This window comes from Coturnix japonica, chromosome 11, assembly GCF_054131305.1.
Source record: "Coturnix japonica strain WE chromosome 11, WE-NBRP24, whole genome shotgun sequence".
Taxonomy (NCBI): domain Eukaryota; kingdom Metazoa; phylum Chordata; class Aves; order Galliformes; family Phasianidae; genus Coturnix; species Coturnix japonica.
Genome location: NC_140673.1, coordinates 10,114,323 through 10,127,483, shown reverse-complemented (window position 1 = coordinate 10,127,483; position 13,161 = coordinate 10,114,323). Strand labels below are relative to the sequence as shown.

At 35.8% G+C, this 13,161-nt stretch overlaps 1 protein-coding gene across 8 annotated transcripts in view; it reads right to left on the bottom strand.

The window, feature by feature from the left end:
* KCNT2 (potassium sodium-activated channel subfamily T member 2) overlaps positions 1 to 13,161 on the bottom strand; it is a 107,092-nt gene that overhangs the window by 35,663 nt on the left and 58,268 nt on the right. For all 8 annotated transcript variants that reach the window (XR_014932655.1, XR_014932656.1, XM_085511140.1 and 5 more), the window contains exons 11-14: positions 12,142 to 12,306; positions 10,475 to 10,611; positions 6,219 to 6,282; positions 1,531 to 1,639 (exon numbers count right to left, since the gene is read on the bottom strand). Coding sequence is in view for 6 of the 8 variants with exons in the window: in XM_085511140.1 (XP_085367266.1) it covers positions 1,531 to 1,639; positions 6,219 to 6,282; positions 10,475 to 10,611; positions 12,142 to 12,306 (475 nt within the window). In the remaining 2 variants the exon portion in view is untranslated. The remainder of the gene's footprint in view (positions 1 to 1,530; positions 1,640 to 6,218; positions 6,283 to 10,474; positions 10,612 to 12,141; positions 12,307 to 13,161) is intronic.

The following is a 13,161-nucleotide window of genomic DNA, read 5'->3' as shown; positions in this document are numbered from 1 at the left end:
ACTTTCACTTTATTTCATGTTTGTGCTAAAATGCAATGCCAGATGCATATATACACACTGTTTTTCAACCATTAACTGTGCATTTTCAGCAGCACCTGTGTGCTGCACTCATGAAAACATGCACCAGAGGAGGTGACCCACTGTCACTGCTGCCATTATGCAATGCACCCCCTGCTGCCTCTCTGTGCTCACATCCACTGCTGTTTGGCCTCCAGAAATGTTCAGCAAGTGTCAGTGAGTGCCAGTGGGGGCCTGTTCATTTGTTTGTTTTTGTATGCTGGAATTCAGTGTCACACCTTTGCTTCATACACACTTTGGACACCATTTTGTCAGACTGCCCCTCTGCTGCCATCTGTCACACAGCAACAAAACATTACAGGATACTGAAGGTAGAAGGAAGAGTTTGTTTGTGCTATGTGGTTCTAAGGGGTAGATGAAAAAGCATCATCATTCCTGTCACAGCATGAGTTTTATTCCCTGCTGTGCTATTTCATGGCTTAAGATTATACTTCCATAACTTTCAGACTGCTATTTACTCTCCTTTTCCTTCTTTCCAACCTCATGGTAAATGCAGTAGCTTTGAAAATTTCAGCCTTAGCTGTTTCTCTGCCATGGTTCTGTACTGAAATTTACTTCTTCATCACATTGTTGGGATGATGAAGGAGACTAATATTTTTCCATTTAGCTTTTCTGAATTTTGTATGAATCAGCAATCCCTTCCTCCTTAGAATATCTGTCAAGAAAACTGAATTTTCAAAATTACAGTTTAAAAAGATAGCTTTCCTCCGGTTTCATGGTGTTGCTTTTCCAGAGGGAAGTAAAATGAATTGTCATTGTAAAGAGTATTCATATATTTTGCACATAAGTATATGTGTGTGTGTGGATATATGTGTATGTGACAGAGAGAGACATAGAGATCCACCTACGCAGTGCTGAGAAAGTTTCTGAATTTAGAGCAAGTAATCCATTCTTATAAGACAGGATTTATCTGGATTTCTTAACACCATCTTGCATTTTTTATTTTCCAAGATACGAATTTCACTGGATACAGAACTACATTACATTTCTCTTTCTAAAATATTTGAAAGAGAGAAGAAAAAAAAAAAACAAAACTTCTCATATGAGCTAGGTGCTTTTTCCATTTGTTTCTTGAATGAATTTTGACCTTTTCTAACTAGGTCTTTTCATACATCCCTTAGTAACAGTATGCTATAAGAGTCAGAAATGATTTAATGACATGGATAAAACATACCTGGATTTATAACTGAGGAGTAACAATGTATGATTTAGCAAGTAACACTGTGCTGTATAAAATGAGTGTCCTTCAAATGCTTATAAATAAGAGCTTGATATAGAAATGCTATTTTACTATTGATAGGATATATTAACTCATAGTACTTGAAAATGTTATGTTTTTAATAAGCTTCTAACTGATAAATACACTTAGGGAATCTCCCTTTGCTCGTGAATTCATGAAACAAGCTGCCAGACACAAACAAGTAGTTCAAATGGCTGAAATCTCACACTCACCTGCAAACTTGATGTGGAATTTATTCTCAGGTTTCAGTATTTGGACATACAAAGGACAGTTTGGGGCGAAGTCTTTAACTGCCCATGCTCTTAAAATGGTTTGATGATCCTAAAATAAAGAGTAAGAAATCATAGCAATAAAACACATGTAATCAAGATGATACATTAGAAGAGTATGCATTTAAGAGTCTGTATTGCTGGAAACTCATTTCAGAACCATACACCACCATCTGGTATGGACATTTATGTATCTCTTACACGAGATGTAATATTACTTACATATGACATGTGTTTCGATATGTATTTCAATACACATGCACATATTTAGTCAGGTACTGATCACAGGATTCCAAAAGATTTTCCAACCTGTTAGTTTTTCCTGCCAGTTACCGTCAAGAGTGAGTTAATGATAGGAATAATAGTCCTAGTCCATGAAAGTATGCAATAATATATCCACTAATTAATGCAATGAATTTAATGCAGTATGGCTAATTTCAATGTACTAGTGATCAATTTTTATTTATTTCAGAACTAAAAACAAATAATTAAGAACTGCACTTAGAAAACAAAGTTTGAGTTGAAATGTCTTGCCTAGTCATGAAATTGGTGCTATGAATAGATAATATGTAAAGAATGATTAAGTTTGCAGCATTTGGAATAAGAAAGGCCTTCAGACTTGTGAACTCAAGGGAATAGCTTTGCCTTTAACTTAATTGACATTTTCAAACCATGATATTTTAATGTCACTTGAGATGGTAGTGAGTATTTTTTGCAGTAGAAATACTAGAATGAAGTCATAAAAGGAAGACCTTTTGAGGATGGTAAAATGCATTTGTTCATGTGTTTTCAATTAACCTTTTCATGAAAGATGTAGGATTACTGCATTGATTCAGGAAATTTCAGAACTTAGCTGTACCATGCTATAGGCTTTGCTTGTATAAAGTCACATTTTCTTCTCTTTTTTTGTCATATATAATTTCTTATGAGGGGGAGTGGTTGAGTTGATTTTGTTTTTGGAGGTCTTTGCATTTGTGTTTTTGGGTTTTTTTTCCTCTTTACATTCAAAGGACTGTAATGCCAGCGCACCCCAACAGTAGCTAAAGTCTGGGTGATGGGACAGAAAGTGATACACTACAGAAGCCAGTTGTTTTGAAGTGAATTTGGGACAGGTTTGAAAGACTGTAATCTATATAAGTTACAGTTGCAGATAAGTTACTTTATGCAATAGGTGCAAGGAAAACATAGCCTTCAGAGTCATCTGCAGTGATAATGTAGCTTAATTGCAGAGTCTGAGGTTGCTAAATTCCTTGCTGCACTTCTGATAATAGTCATACAAAAAACACACTGGTCTGTAAAATGGTGAGGAAGAGCTTTTTCCTGTATACTACATGAATAGAAATGTAGCTTAGATTTAATAAAATTTAGTTGCCTGTTTTTGTTCTTAAGGATTATGTAAGGAGCTAAAATTAAACATACTGTGTTAAACCAAAGCTGCACTACCAAATATATTCAATTGTATGCTTCAAGCCACATTTACTCATCCTCCATTCTTCTGATTGTTATTCAGATATCCTCTTTGAAATTGTTTTAGAAATATTTCCTTTATAAAGCATAACTATTTTTTGCAAGGTGAAAGAATTTCTAAAGTTGAGAATGAATAAATTTTATTATATTTGTTAAAATGCAAACATCCTTGGAAGGAAAAAAATTTCTGAACCTAGACCTGTAGAAGTAAGTGTTGATCTCAAAATAAAATGTTTTTAGATAATTATAAAAGAATGTGGAAGATACTTAAAAACTCTCAATCATTTGGCCCATTCTCAGTTTCAGAACTACTACATAGATATTGTTCTCCTAACTATTTTTTGAAGCAATGTACAAATGTTAAACATATAGAAAGTAAGTGCTTAAAAACTTAATGCAGTTTCATGAGATCGTCTCAGTGTGCATGTGCTGTTAATATTTCCCATTTTTTTTCACTGTCACAAGCATATGTTTGTGTACAAAAGCTGCTTATTTAGGACTCTAACAAAATTAGAACTGTCACTTGTTACTCTCAATTTCTTCTCTGGAGAAGCACTCCAGGGAGAGAAATGAAAATGCAGGTAGGAATTTTAAGTGCTTAGATTCAATCTATTTCTGTAGTATTTGTGGCTCTCCCTTTCATATTTCTAGTAACTTATATACTAGTTTGTGGTGACAAAAACTTTTCACGTTTTTAGCAAATAACAAGGCATTAAATATGTATATGTTATAACTAGAAAGAGCTAATGCAAAAGTATGCTTCTCTCCTCTTTACAATGGGGAGACCTTGTTGCTCTCTACAACTTCCTGAAGGGAGGTTGTAGTGAGGTGGGGGTCAGCCTCTTCTCTCGTGTAATCAGTGATAGAACTATAGGGAATGGTTTCAAACTGTGCCAGGGGAGATTCAGGCTGGACATTAGGAAATATTACTTTTCGAAAAGGGTGGTTGGGCACTGGAATGCACTGCCCAGGGAGGTGGTGGAGTCACCGACCATGGGGGTGTTCAAGAAACATTGGGATGTTGTGCTGAGGGATATGATTTAGCTGGGAAGTATTAGTGATGGTTGGACTGGATGATCTTCTAGGTCTTTTCCAACCTTGATAATTCTGTGATTCCGTATATGTTTCTTTGGGTGGTGAAGAAAAAAGTGTATTCCCTTCCATGAGTGTTCCACACAATGACCTGCAATCAGTGATCAAAAATTACCAGATATACCGATGGTGGCAAATATAGAGGTGATACTTAAGTTAATGTAGCAAAGGCTGCAAATTTTAAAGTAAGCCTAGGAGGAATTTACATTATCAGAACTCAAAACAAGACTTTAAATAAATTTGTTTTCCTATTTTAATATGTCTGACACTTTAAAGTCAGTGTGACTTGGATTAACGGTATAATTATGTTATGTGATTTGATTAAAGGAAGGAAAATAGTGCAAGCTTGAACTCAACCATCTCTGAATTTTCAGAAAGGGTCAGAAGAAGGCTTTTGGCAGTAGAAGTCATCTTCCATATTTTTATAGCACCTACTCATAAGTTATCTGTAGGATAGCTCAAAGGACAGTTCCCATCACTCACTGGCTTAGACCAGTGGATGCAGTGTTTTAGGAAACTGTTTTGTGCACCAAATTAATACAGACAGCCCACTAGATTTGCTGAATAATTTCACCATCTGGCAAGGACTACTTCTCTAAACCTATCAATCCAAAAACAAAACAAAACAAAACAAAACCAACAAATTGTCATTTATCCGTCAGTGCAATTTGATTTCACTTTTAGGAGTTGCATCCTACTGTGTGAACAGATGTCTGTCCTGTGATACATAGCAGAAGAGCAGCTTACTTCTTGGTCTGAGGTGTCAAAATTGCGTTTTGATGTTAAAAACTTGGCAAAGCTTTGTCTTGCCAGAGCAAAGAGTATTTCTAGTAGGTGATTTGATAAAGCTGAAAAATTCTTGGTCTGACTACTCAAGTCCCTACTTCTCTAAGTGAAAATGAAGCAAAATTTATGAAGTAACTGTCTGACACCTCTTATTGAATTTCCAAACTATTGTCAATACCCATGATCAGAAGCAACATGAACTTAGGTAACAGAACTTAACTAACAAAATAGCAGGTAATAAGAATCCAACAAAACGGCTGGTAGCAATTATGACTAATGAGTAGATCCTCTGCTGAGGACTGTGGATGGAGCAATAAAAACCCTCTCTGGCTTTGAAACATTGCTACTAACAACAGCTGTTCTGGTAAGAGATGTCCTCAATGCATCTGTGAAGTTTTTGAAAGCTGTTGCAAGTAGGAGAAGATCCAATGTACTTCTCAAGCTCAGCAGGATTAAAAAATCAGTTGTAGACTAATACTGGCACAGACCAAGTTGAAAACTCTGTCAGCTCAGTAACAAACTGTAGCCTTATGTATTGTTGAAGTTCCTAGTGGTACCTAGAGCTGGAACAGTGTAGGAATTTCTATTTCCTTTTGGAGGTTTAGGACAGTAAAAGAAAACAAAACAAAACAAAAATAGAAACTGTTGCCCCGTATTCCCTATGCAAAGGAAATCTGAATAACAAAAACAGTGAGGGAGGTGAAATCTTATTGAGAAACTTCAAATTTTACTGACTCCAAGAGTCTTGGTGTTACGGCTCAGATGCTTGACCTACTTCATTATCCTTTGGAACTACAGACTGGAAGACTTACTTGAATTTTAATATTCTGGGATTTCTAGGCTCCCAAGTATTTCATAGACTTGAGAGTTGAGACATGAGCTAGCAGGATCCAAGGCTGATAAATGGAAACTCGAAATCCTGTTGCTCCCAGCTCCAGGGACTTCTAGTGGTAGGTACTGTTATGCAACTTTAAGCACTTAAAACTCTGAGATCTCTAGCAAATCCCAAGACTTTCTTCAGACTGTTTTGAAACTGATAGTTTTCCTAGAAACAATTTTTATGAATTGACAAGTTTCCAGCAAACATTTCCTAAAGGGAAAGGTTTTAACTCATTCAAATAGTGACGTTTACTGACGTTTTACTAAATATTTGGAGTTCACTCCATTTATGCAAAATTTGTATCTTTACATCTCAGCTAACTTTAATTTTCTGTACACAGAAGTCTGAGGGAACAAGGGAAACATCAGGATAAACATTCATTCTTGATTATTTCTTCAGAACTTACAGCTGCTGTTCTGTCCACCTCACAGCGGCTACTTAGAATGAAACAAGCTTCAGCATCATCCATTCTAGAAAAAAATGAGGGAGAAAATCTTGTTACATACATAAAAAAAAAAAAAAGTTAACCCACAACCCTCTGCTGATTCATGTTTCTCATTTTATAGTCTTATGTGAATACAGATACAGAATACAGAGAAAGAAGAGTCTGTCTGCTTTCATGCATTATATGAATGTCAATAACACTCCTCTGTGTACTTATTCACAGTGTACCAGTACTTCTTGGCTAGGTTCTAGGAATTTTCTTCCCTTGGTTCCAATAGAAGCTGTGCCAAAGCAAGAAAAGCAAGGTGGCCTCAAGCACAATTACTTTAGAAATTATGTGTTTATAAGCCACGAGTATAAAAAGGTTAATTAATAGCACCAGTTTGCATACTGTGTAGGTGTGCAATATCTATGTTATTAGTAGTAAGAAGGAATGAAAGAGTGCAGATAATATAGAATTGCCTTTCCTACTACTCTGGACTTGTTAATAAAATGGTGGTGGTAGAGAAGTGGGGAAGAAAAACTCTGACTGGAGGTCTTGCCTCAAATCTTAATGTCCTCCTCGTACTTGTACTATTTACCTACTCGTGCAGGGAAGCAAAATAGGGACTTAGCTGACCTGTTTGGGAAGGCAGGACTTCCTAGGCAAAAATAAAGACAATGACCAGAAAGGGTTTCCTGGAATGAGGAAAAGTGAGACATAAAACGGTTAAAAAATGAGCAGACAGTTCAGTGCTCATTATGGCAACTCCATTCTGGAGTATGGAATGGGCACTCAGAATCCTCGATTTCTCTGCTGCTAGAAAACAGAAGTGGTGGTAGTTAGCAGTATAGGTCACTGGGACCGTAGGCTGATGTTGACAACCCTTTATTTTAGGTACTTTACAAAGAGGACAAAAAGACAGCACATGCCATATTAATCTCTAAATGATGTAGCAAAGGACTAGAAAAGTATATGCAAAACTGAGAAACAGACTGTGAGTGTATATTAATACAAAAAAAAAAAAAATCATGGTAGAAAGCGATCTTATCAGATATTAGCGGGGTACTGACTGAAGAGAGACTATAATGGGCAATACCAACATAAATTTATAGATGTTTCTGAGAAATTCATTCCAGCTTGAAGGTACAGTATAGGTGAAGTCACAAGGGGATTTGTATGCTAATGTATTTGTATGTGTGAGAGAGCAATAGTATAGGCTTTTCGGGTTTCCTGTCGTTAAGGCCTAGGAGTTGTAGGCTAAGTGAGAATAATATAGATCATTCCTTGATGGAAAAGAAGGGTAAGCCCGAGAAGGACTACAATAAGAGGTGAAGTGATGGACTAAACTAATAATATTTCCAAAGTGCTCAGAAAGAATTGATATATATATTAAAAACCTAAGCATTGTTTCAGTGAGGTAAAAATAATCTTGTGTAAGAAAGCACTGACAACATTTGAGTCCATTTTACATAGGATGCTCTACAAGATGATTCCAAACATATGATCTACAATATTTTATGGGTTTTATTCGAGCAACAAAACCTAAGATCTATTGTTAAAAATCTGCAACTAAAGTTGATGAGTAGATATCCATATTAAGAAGCTGGATAATCTCAGTAATAACCTTTTGGTTTATGACTATAAAAATGGTGATTGAATTTGTGTGTTTCATGTGTGATAATTCAGAGAAATTATAAATGAAAAAGAAGGATAATTATAGGTTGTCCCATAGTCAGGAAACAGTAGGAAAACAGGAGAAGCCTCAGATGGAGGAACTTGAAATGCAGAAGACAGAACAAAGGCTGTTTTGTATCAGTTACTGTGTAGATATAAAAGTTCTAATTGTACTGATGCCTGGTAGTAGTTGCAGTGCTGGTAAACCACATAACAGAGTGGTGTTTTTTTTTTTTGTTTTCCCAGAGAACAACAAAAAATTGCAAAGTGAAACTTTTAAAGGAAGAAAGCAAGAATGAGAATTGATTTTGTAGTAGGGTGGTGTACTAGGACATGTGAAAATACACTTCTCAGTTAATTATTTACTAAATACACAGTACATCAATTTTTGGTTTTCCTTTCCTTTTGTAGTGTGGCCTTTATCATGATATTTGGCATTGCATTTCATGTTTAATACATTTATAAATTTTGATAAACAAAAAGACACTTCTTGATTTATTTATTTTCATTTTTTGTGCGTGTGTGTGTTAAGCATTATTTTGTTTGGGGAGGAACATTCTATAAGGGCAGGCAGCAAAAGAATGAGGCAAAATTGCTTTAATCTGGAAGAGGGTAGATTTAGACTAGATAATGGAGAGAAGCTGTGAGGGTGCTTATACACTGGAACAGGTTGCCCACAGAGGCTGTGGATGCCCCCTCCCTGGAAGCACTCAAGGCCAGGCCAGATGGGGCTGTGAGCAACCTGGTCTAGTGGGAGGCATCCCTGCATACAGCAGGGGGTTGGGACTAGATGATCTTTAAGGTCACTTCAAGCCCAAACCATTCTATTATTTTATTTATTAGAAATTGTTTACCATGTGTCTTGCTATCTTCTCAGTACAATATATTCTCATTAAAAGGAATACAGCAAACATCTTAGGTACTGCTTTATAGATCAGATTAAACATCCTATTAAGTTCCCACTGTGCTTTTTCCCTCAGTAGAGGTGGAAAATTATTCTGTGACAGGTACATTCAATTACATGTTCTGCAGGAAAAACCTTCATTGAATATCTCCAGGTTATAATAAGTGAAATTCATTATTATCTGTAGGGAACAGTCTAATTTTTCTTAATGTGTAGAACAAATGTTAGCCCAATTCCTCTATGAATTCCTTCTTGAAAATGAGCAACAAAGTGAAAAACAAAGAATGGCTTTTTGAAAGAACTTAATAATCCTGAACAAAGATCTGCATTTTCAAGTAAGGTAGCTATGTAAAGGTAGCTGTTTCTTTTTCAGTAGCAGAAAGTTGAAGTTAGCACTGCTTGCTAGACTTCTCAAAGATGAGATTCATCAGAATAATTTTTTAGAAGGATGGATGACACAAGTACTGAAGTACTGGCTTCATTTTACATATCTATATTAGTTGATTAATGTAAGTTCTTATAAAAAGCGGTGCAGATAGATTAAAACAGTTGCTTGAAAAGAATCATCTTTCTCTTTGGAGGCTGAAGAGACGCTCCTCCTACATAAGTTCCACTGTGAATTCTTTCCGCCTTTAAGTGGTTGAGCAATAGTGGTTGGTTTTGATAGTTTTTGTGGCGGTTTTGTTGGTTTTTTTTTTTTGTTTGTTTGTTTGTTTTGGTGGTGTTGTTTGGTTTGGTTTGGTTTAGTTTTTTTTTGAGAAGCTCTGGCTGGCTGATATGTTTTGATTACTGTAATTCGATATTAACTGGCAAAGAGGTTTTTTTAGAAGTGGTAGAAAATGTGTGCTAAGAGCAAGATCGTGAAGGAAGAGTATGTAGAAGTAGAGTCGTTGTTTATGTTACCAGGCTGAACTTATTAAGAAAACAAGAATGTACAAAGCATACAAAGGGTGATAATTGCTTTTGTTCCCCTTTTTTCCCCTTCAGTTGGCTTGCTGTCTGTGCACAAGTAACAAAACCAGATTCTAGCATTATTGGCAGTTTTAGAATTTTCAACACAGCTTTTTCTAGAGAAATTACAGGCTCTTTTTCAACACCTTTAAAAAGAAAAATGAAACAAAACTAGTGATTAAAAGATTGGTCAAATGAAGAGCTTACAAATACGTTCCTTGAAAATTTTCAGACTTAAGAAAAAAATATATGTAATAAAGATCCCTGTTTTCTAAACAAATATACATTCCTTCTAGCTTTTGTTGTTCATCAAACATGGTTATCAAAGAGTATATGTGAAACAAGGTAGAAAATATGTGGTAGCAGTGTTTGCATACTGTATGGGAGATTGGCAATCACAGTGTGAACCACTGATTAATCAGCTGAGGCAAGTGTGGGGTCAGCTGTGGGAGCACAGGTGAAAGTTATGTAGCTGTGCTCCCTGGAGGGGTGGAGTTCGACTCCACCTCCTCTGAGACCTCATTTAAGGGCTGACCCTCACTGAGGCAGCATCTCTTGGAGATCGCTTGCCAGTGAAGACTGCCTCAGCTCCTAGCATCATCACTGGTGAGTTCCCTTTTCTTCCTTATACCTTCTGTACTTCTACTATTGTCCTTGTAGCTGCCATTCTTGTTAACATCTGTATAGTTACCGCCAATACACATACTTTGCTCTCAGCAGATCTTGATCTTTCAGTGCTGAGCCCTGGAGGTAGATAACTCTTTGAGACCACATCGGGATTTGTAACACTCTCCGGACCTGAGCATCCATTTCAGTAGGACACAAAATAACAACATAGTAGTCCTGCCAAAAGGACATAATAAGGAATAATCATGTTATTATCTGATGATACCATTTGTTGTTGCCAGGAAATGAATCAACAGAATAAGGATATATTAAACTAATGTGATAATTCTCAAATTTGATTGACAAAAATAATTTGAATACAAGTGTTTAAAATATGGAATCATTCCTAAATGGAAATGCCAAGAATGCTCATAAAAGACTTTTAAGGTAACCACTAGAATTCTAATACATTTTTGTTTCTATGAAAGCATGATTTTTTTAGACATAGTTCACTTTTCTGTCATTATAGCTGGAAAATGTAGGAAGCTTTAAATTAAAAACAATTAAAGCAGTTATTTTCTCTATCTCTAATACTCCTTGAAATCTTTTCCTCTTCATTAATGGGCAGATCCCGATTTTATTTCCACTGTACAAACTCTATTAGAAGAAAGATTGCCCTAACATGTATATGTGTGTTTGTGTATGAGGAGAGACAAGTGGAACGTAAGAGGAGAGACTGAGAGGTTAGGACAGTCTCAGTATGAAGTCTTCCTCATCACACACACAATATGAAGACTTCCTCATCATGCACAGTCATCTGTATCCTCCAGCTTCCACTTCAGTAGTGAAGGGAATTAATATAGGTTCCTTCATGCTATATAAGTGGTATTAGGACTTTTCTTGCTTTCTCTCCAGCATATCGCAAAGACTCACCAATTGTTAATCTGTAAAATACCAGATTTCTTTCTACATACTTGCTTAGACTTCTTAGTACCTGATTAATTTGGAGATTATTTTACATTTGGGATTTGCCATGCTGCTGCTCAACCATTTGAGGACTGTATTTTGTGGGGTTTTTGCATTGCCTATTGAAGCGTGGTGCCACAGGTATTGTAAAAGACACTGGCAGAGAAGATTTTCTAAAATAAATGGTTTATAGAAAAGCTAATGATCAAGAATCCAAGTTTCTACCTCATATAAATAAGCTTTCATGTGATTGGAACAAGTTACGTGACGTCTGTTTTTCATTAACTATTGAATATGCGAGTAATGAGAAAAAAACTTGTTTGTAACCTTGAAAGGTCTTTGCTTTTTAAAGTGCTTCTATATTTTCCTTCTTCAAAAGCATCTTATCTTCCAAACATCTGTGGCAAAATGCCAAACCAAAATACACTTTGACTTGTGAGGAGTTTTTGATCCAGTCCTCCCCCCAGAAAAACAAGGAAAAAAAAAATCAGCATTTTAAATTATTTTCTGTTTCGAATTGGGAAAAAAAAAAAAAAAAAAAAAAAAGGAAATTGCATGGGAATATCTGTTTCTACAAGGACTAGCATAATTCAACAAGACAATAATTCAATCCCTTTTACCTCAGTTCAAAAGAAATGTCTCCGTACTCTATTTCTTAACCACTCAACTTCTCATTGCAATTACAGACTCTCAGTTTAGCCAACTATTTCTAAATTCAGCTTTACAAATTAAAAGCCATTCCAGTCTACTCCAAAAATCAGTGTTTAGAGATTCTTCTCTTTTTTCTTCCACTGCAAATACCTGCAGCCTAGGGTGAGCATAGAATTCATTTAAGAAATCCATAAGTAGATCAATCTTCAGAGAGCTGACACACAGCACAACGTGTTTTTCCGTCTGAGCTCTGTGTCGACTGTAGTTGCCACCAGACTTTTGTCTCTCCATCCACAAATACGCCAGCTGTTCAAACTGTAATAGATACGTATCAGTTAGGTATAGCCAAGCTGCTGTCCAGTAAAAGTGTATTGCAACTTAAATACATTGCATTGTTCAGATCATACCTTTACTGAATGATGCTCTTAGCACCCAGTGTATTTTAATTTGTAAAAAGTTCTTGGTATGTTGGTCAAATCAATAGGAGGGTTACAGAAAAACATGCAAGTATGGCCAGTCACTATTGCAAACAGCTGAATAACTTCATTAAAATATCGTGTGGTTACACCCAGCCATAAAATTTTAGAAAAGATTGAAGACTACATTGTTTGCTATCTTGTTCATATATTTTGCTTCTCTGAGCTGTTTTTTCCAGTGCCCTGTGATCTAAATGCTTCCCTCAAATGAAAAGTTGATGTTTTCATACACTTAAGTTAATATGAGTATAAATACTTAGACAGAAGCACCATTTTACTTTGGGCAATGACTGTCTTCATTTTATAGTACTCTGAAGGTGATCGTGTCACTCAATCTGTATACTCACTAATATAACTTATTTATATAGATACCACTTAAATATGTGGCAGCTGTTAATTTTGTAATTTTGCCATCTGAATGACGTATGCAGGCTAACAGTAAAATCTGTTTTGTACTCTTATGAAAGGGAAGCCTAGTGTTCAGTCAGCTAGGAAATGAGGAAGAATTATTAAGAATATAAAACTTAGCTCCACTAATCAGAATCCTTTAAGTACAATATTGTAATAATCTGTGCCTTTAATGTAGTTCATAAATAAGCACTCTCAAAGTGTTTTGTACTAAGTAATCTGCGTTTAATCCTGAGCTCAATTTAACTATATGTCTATTGTGGTAACAGCTTTTTTTATTGTGAAT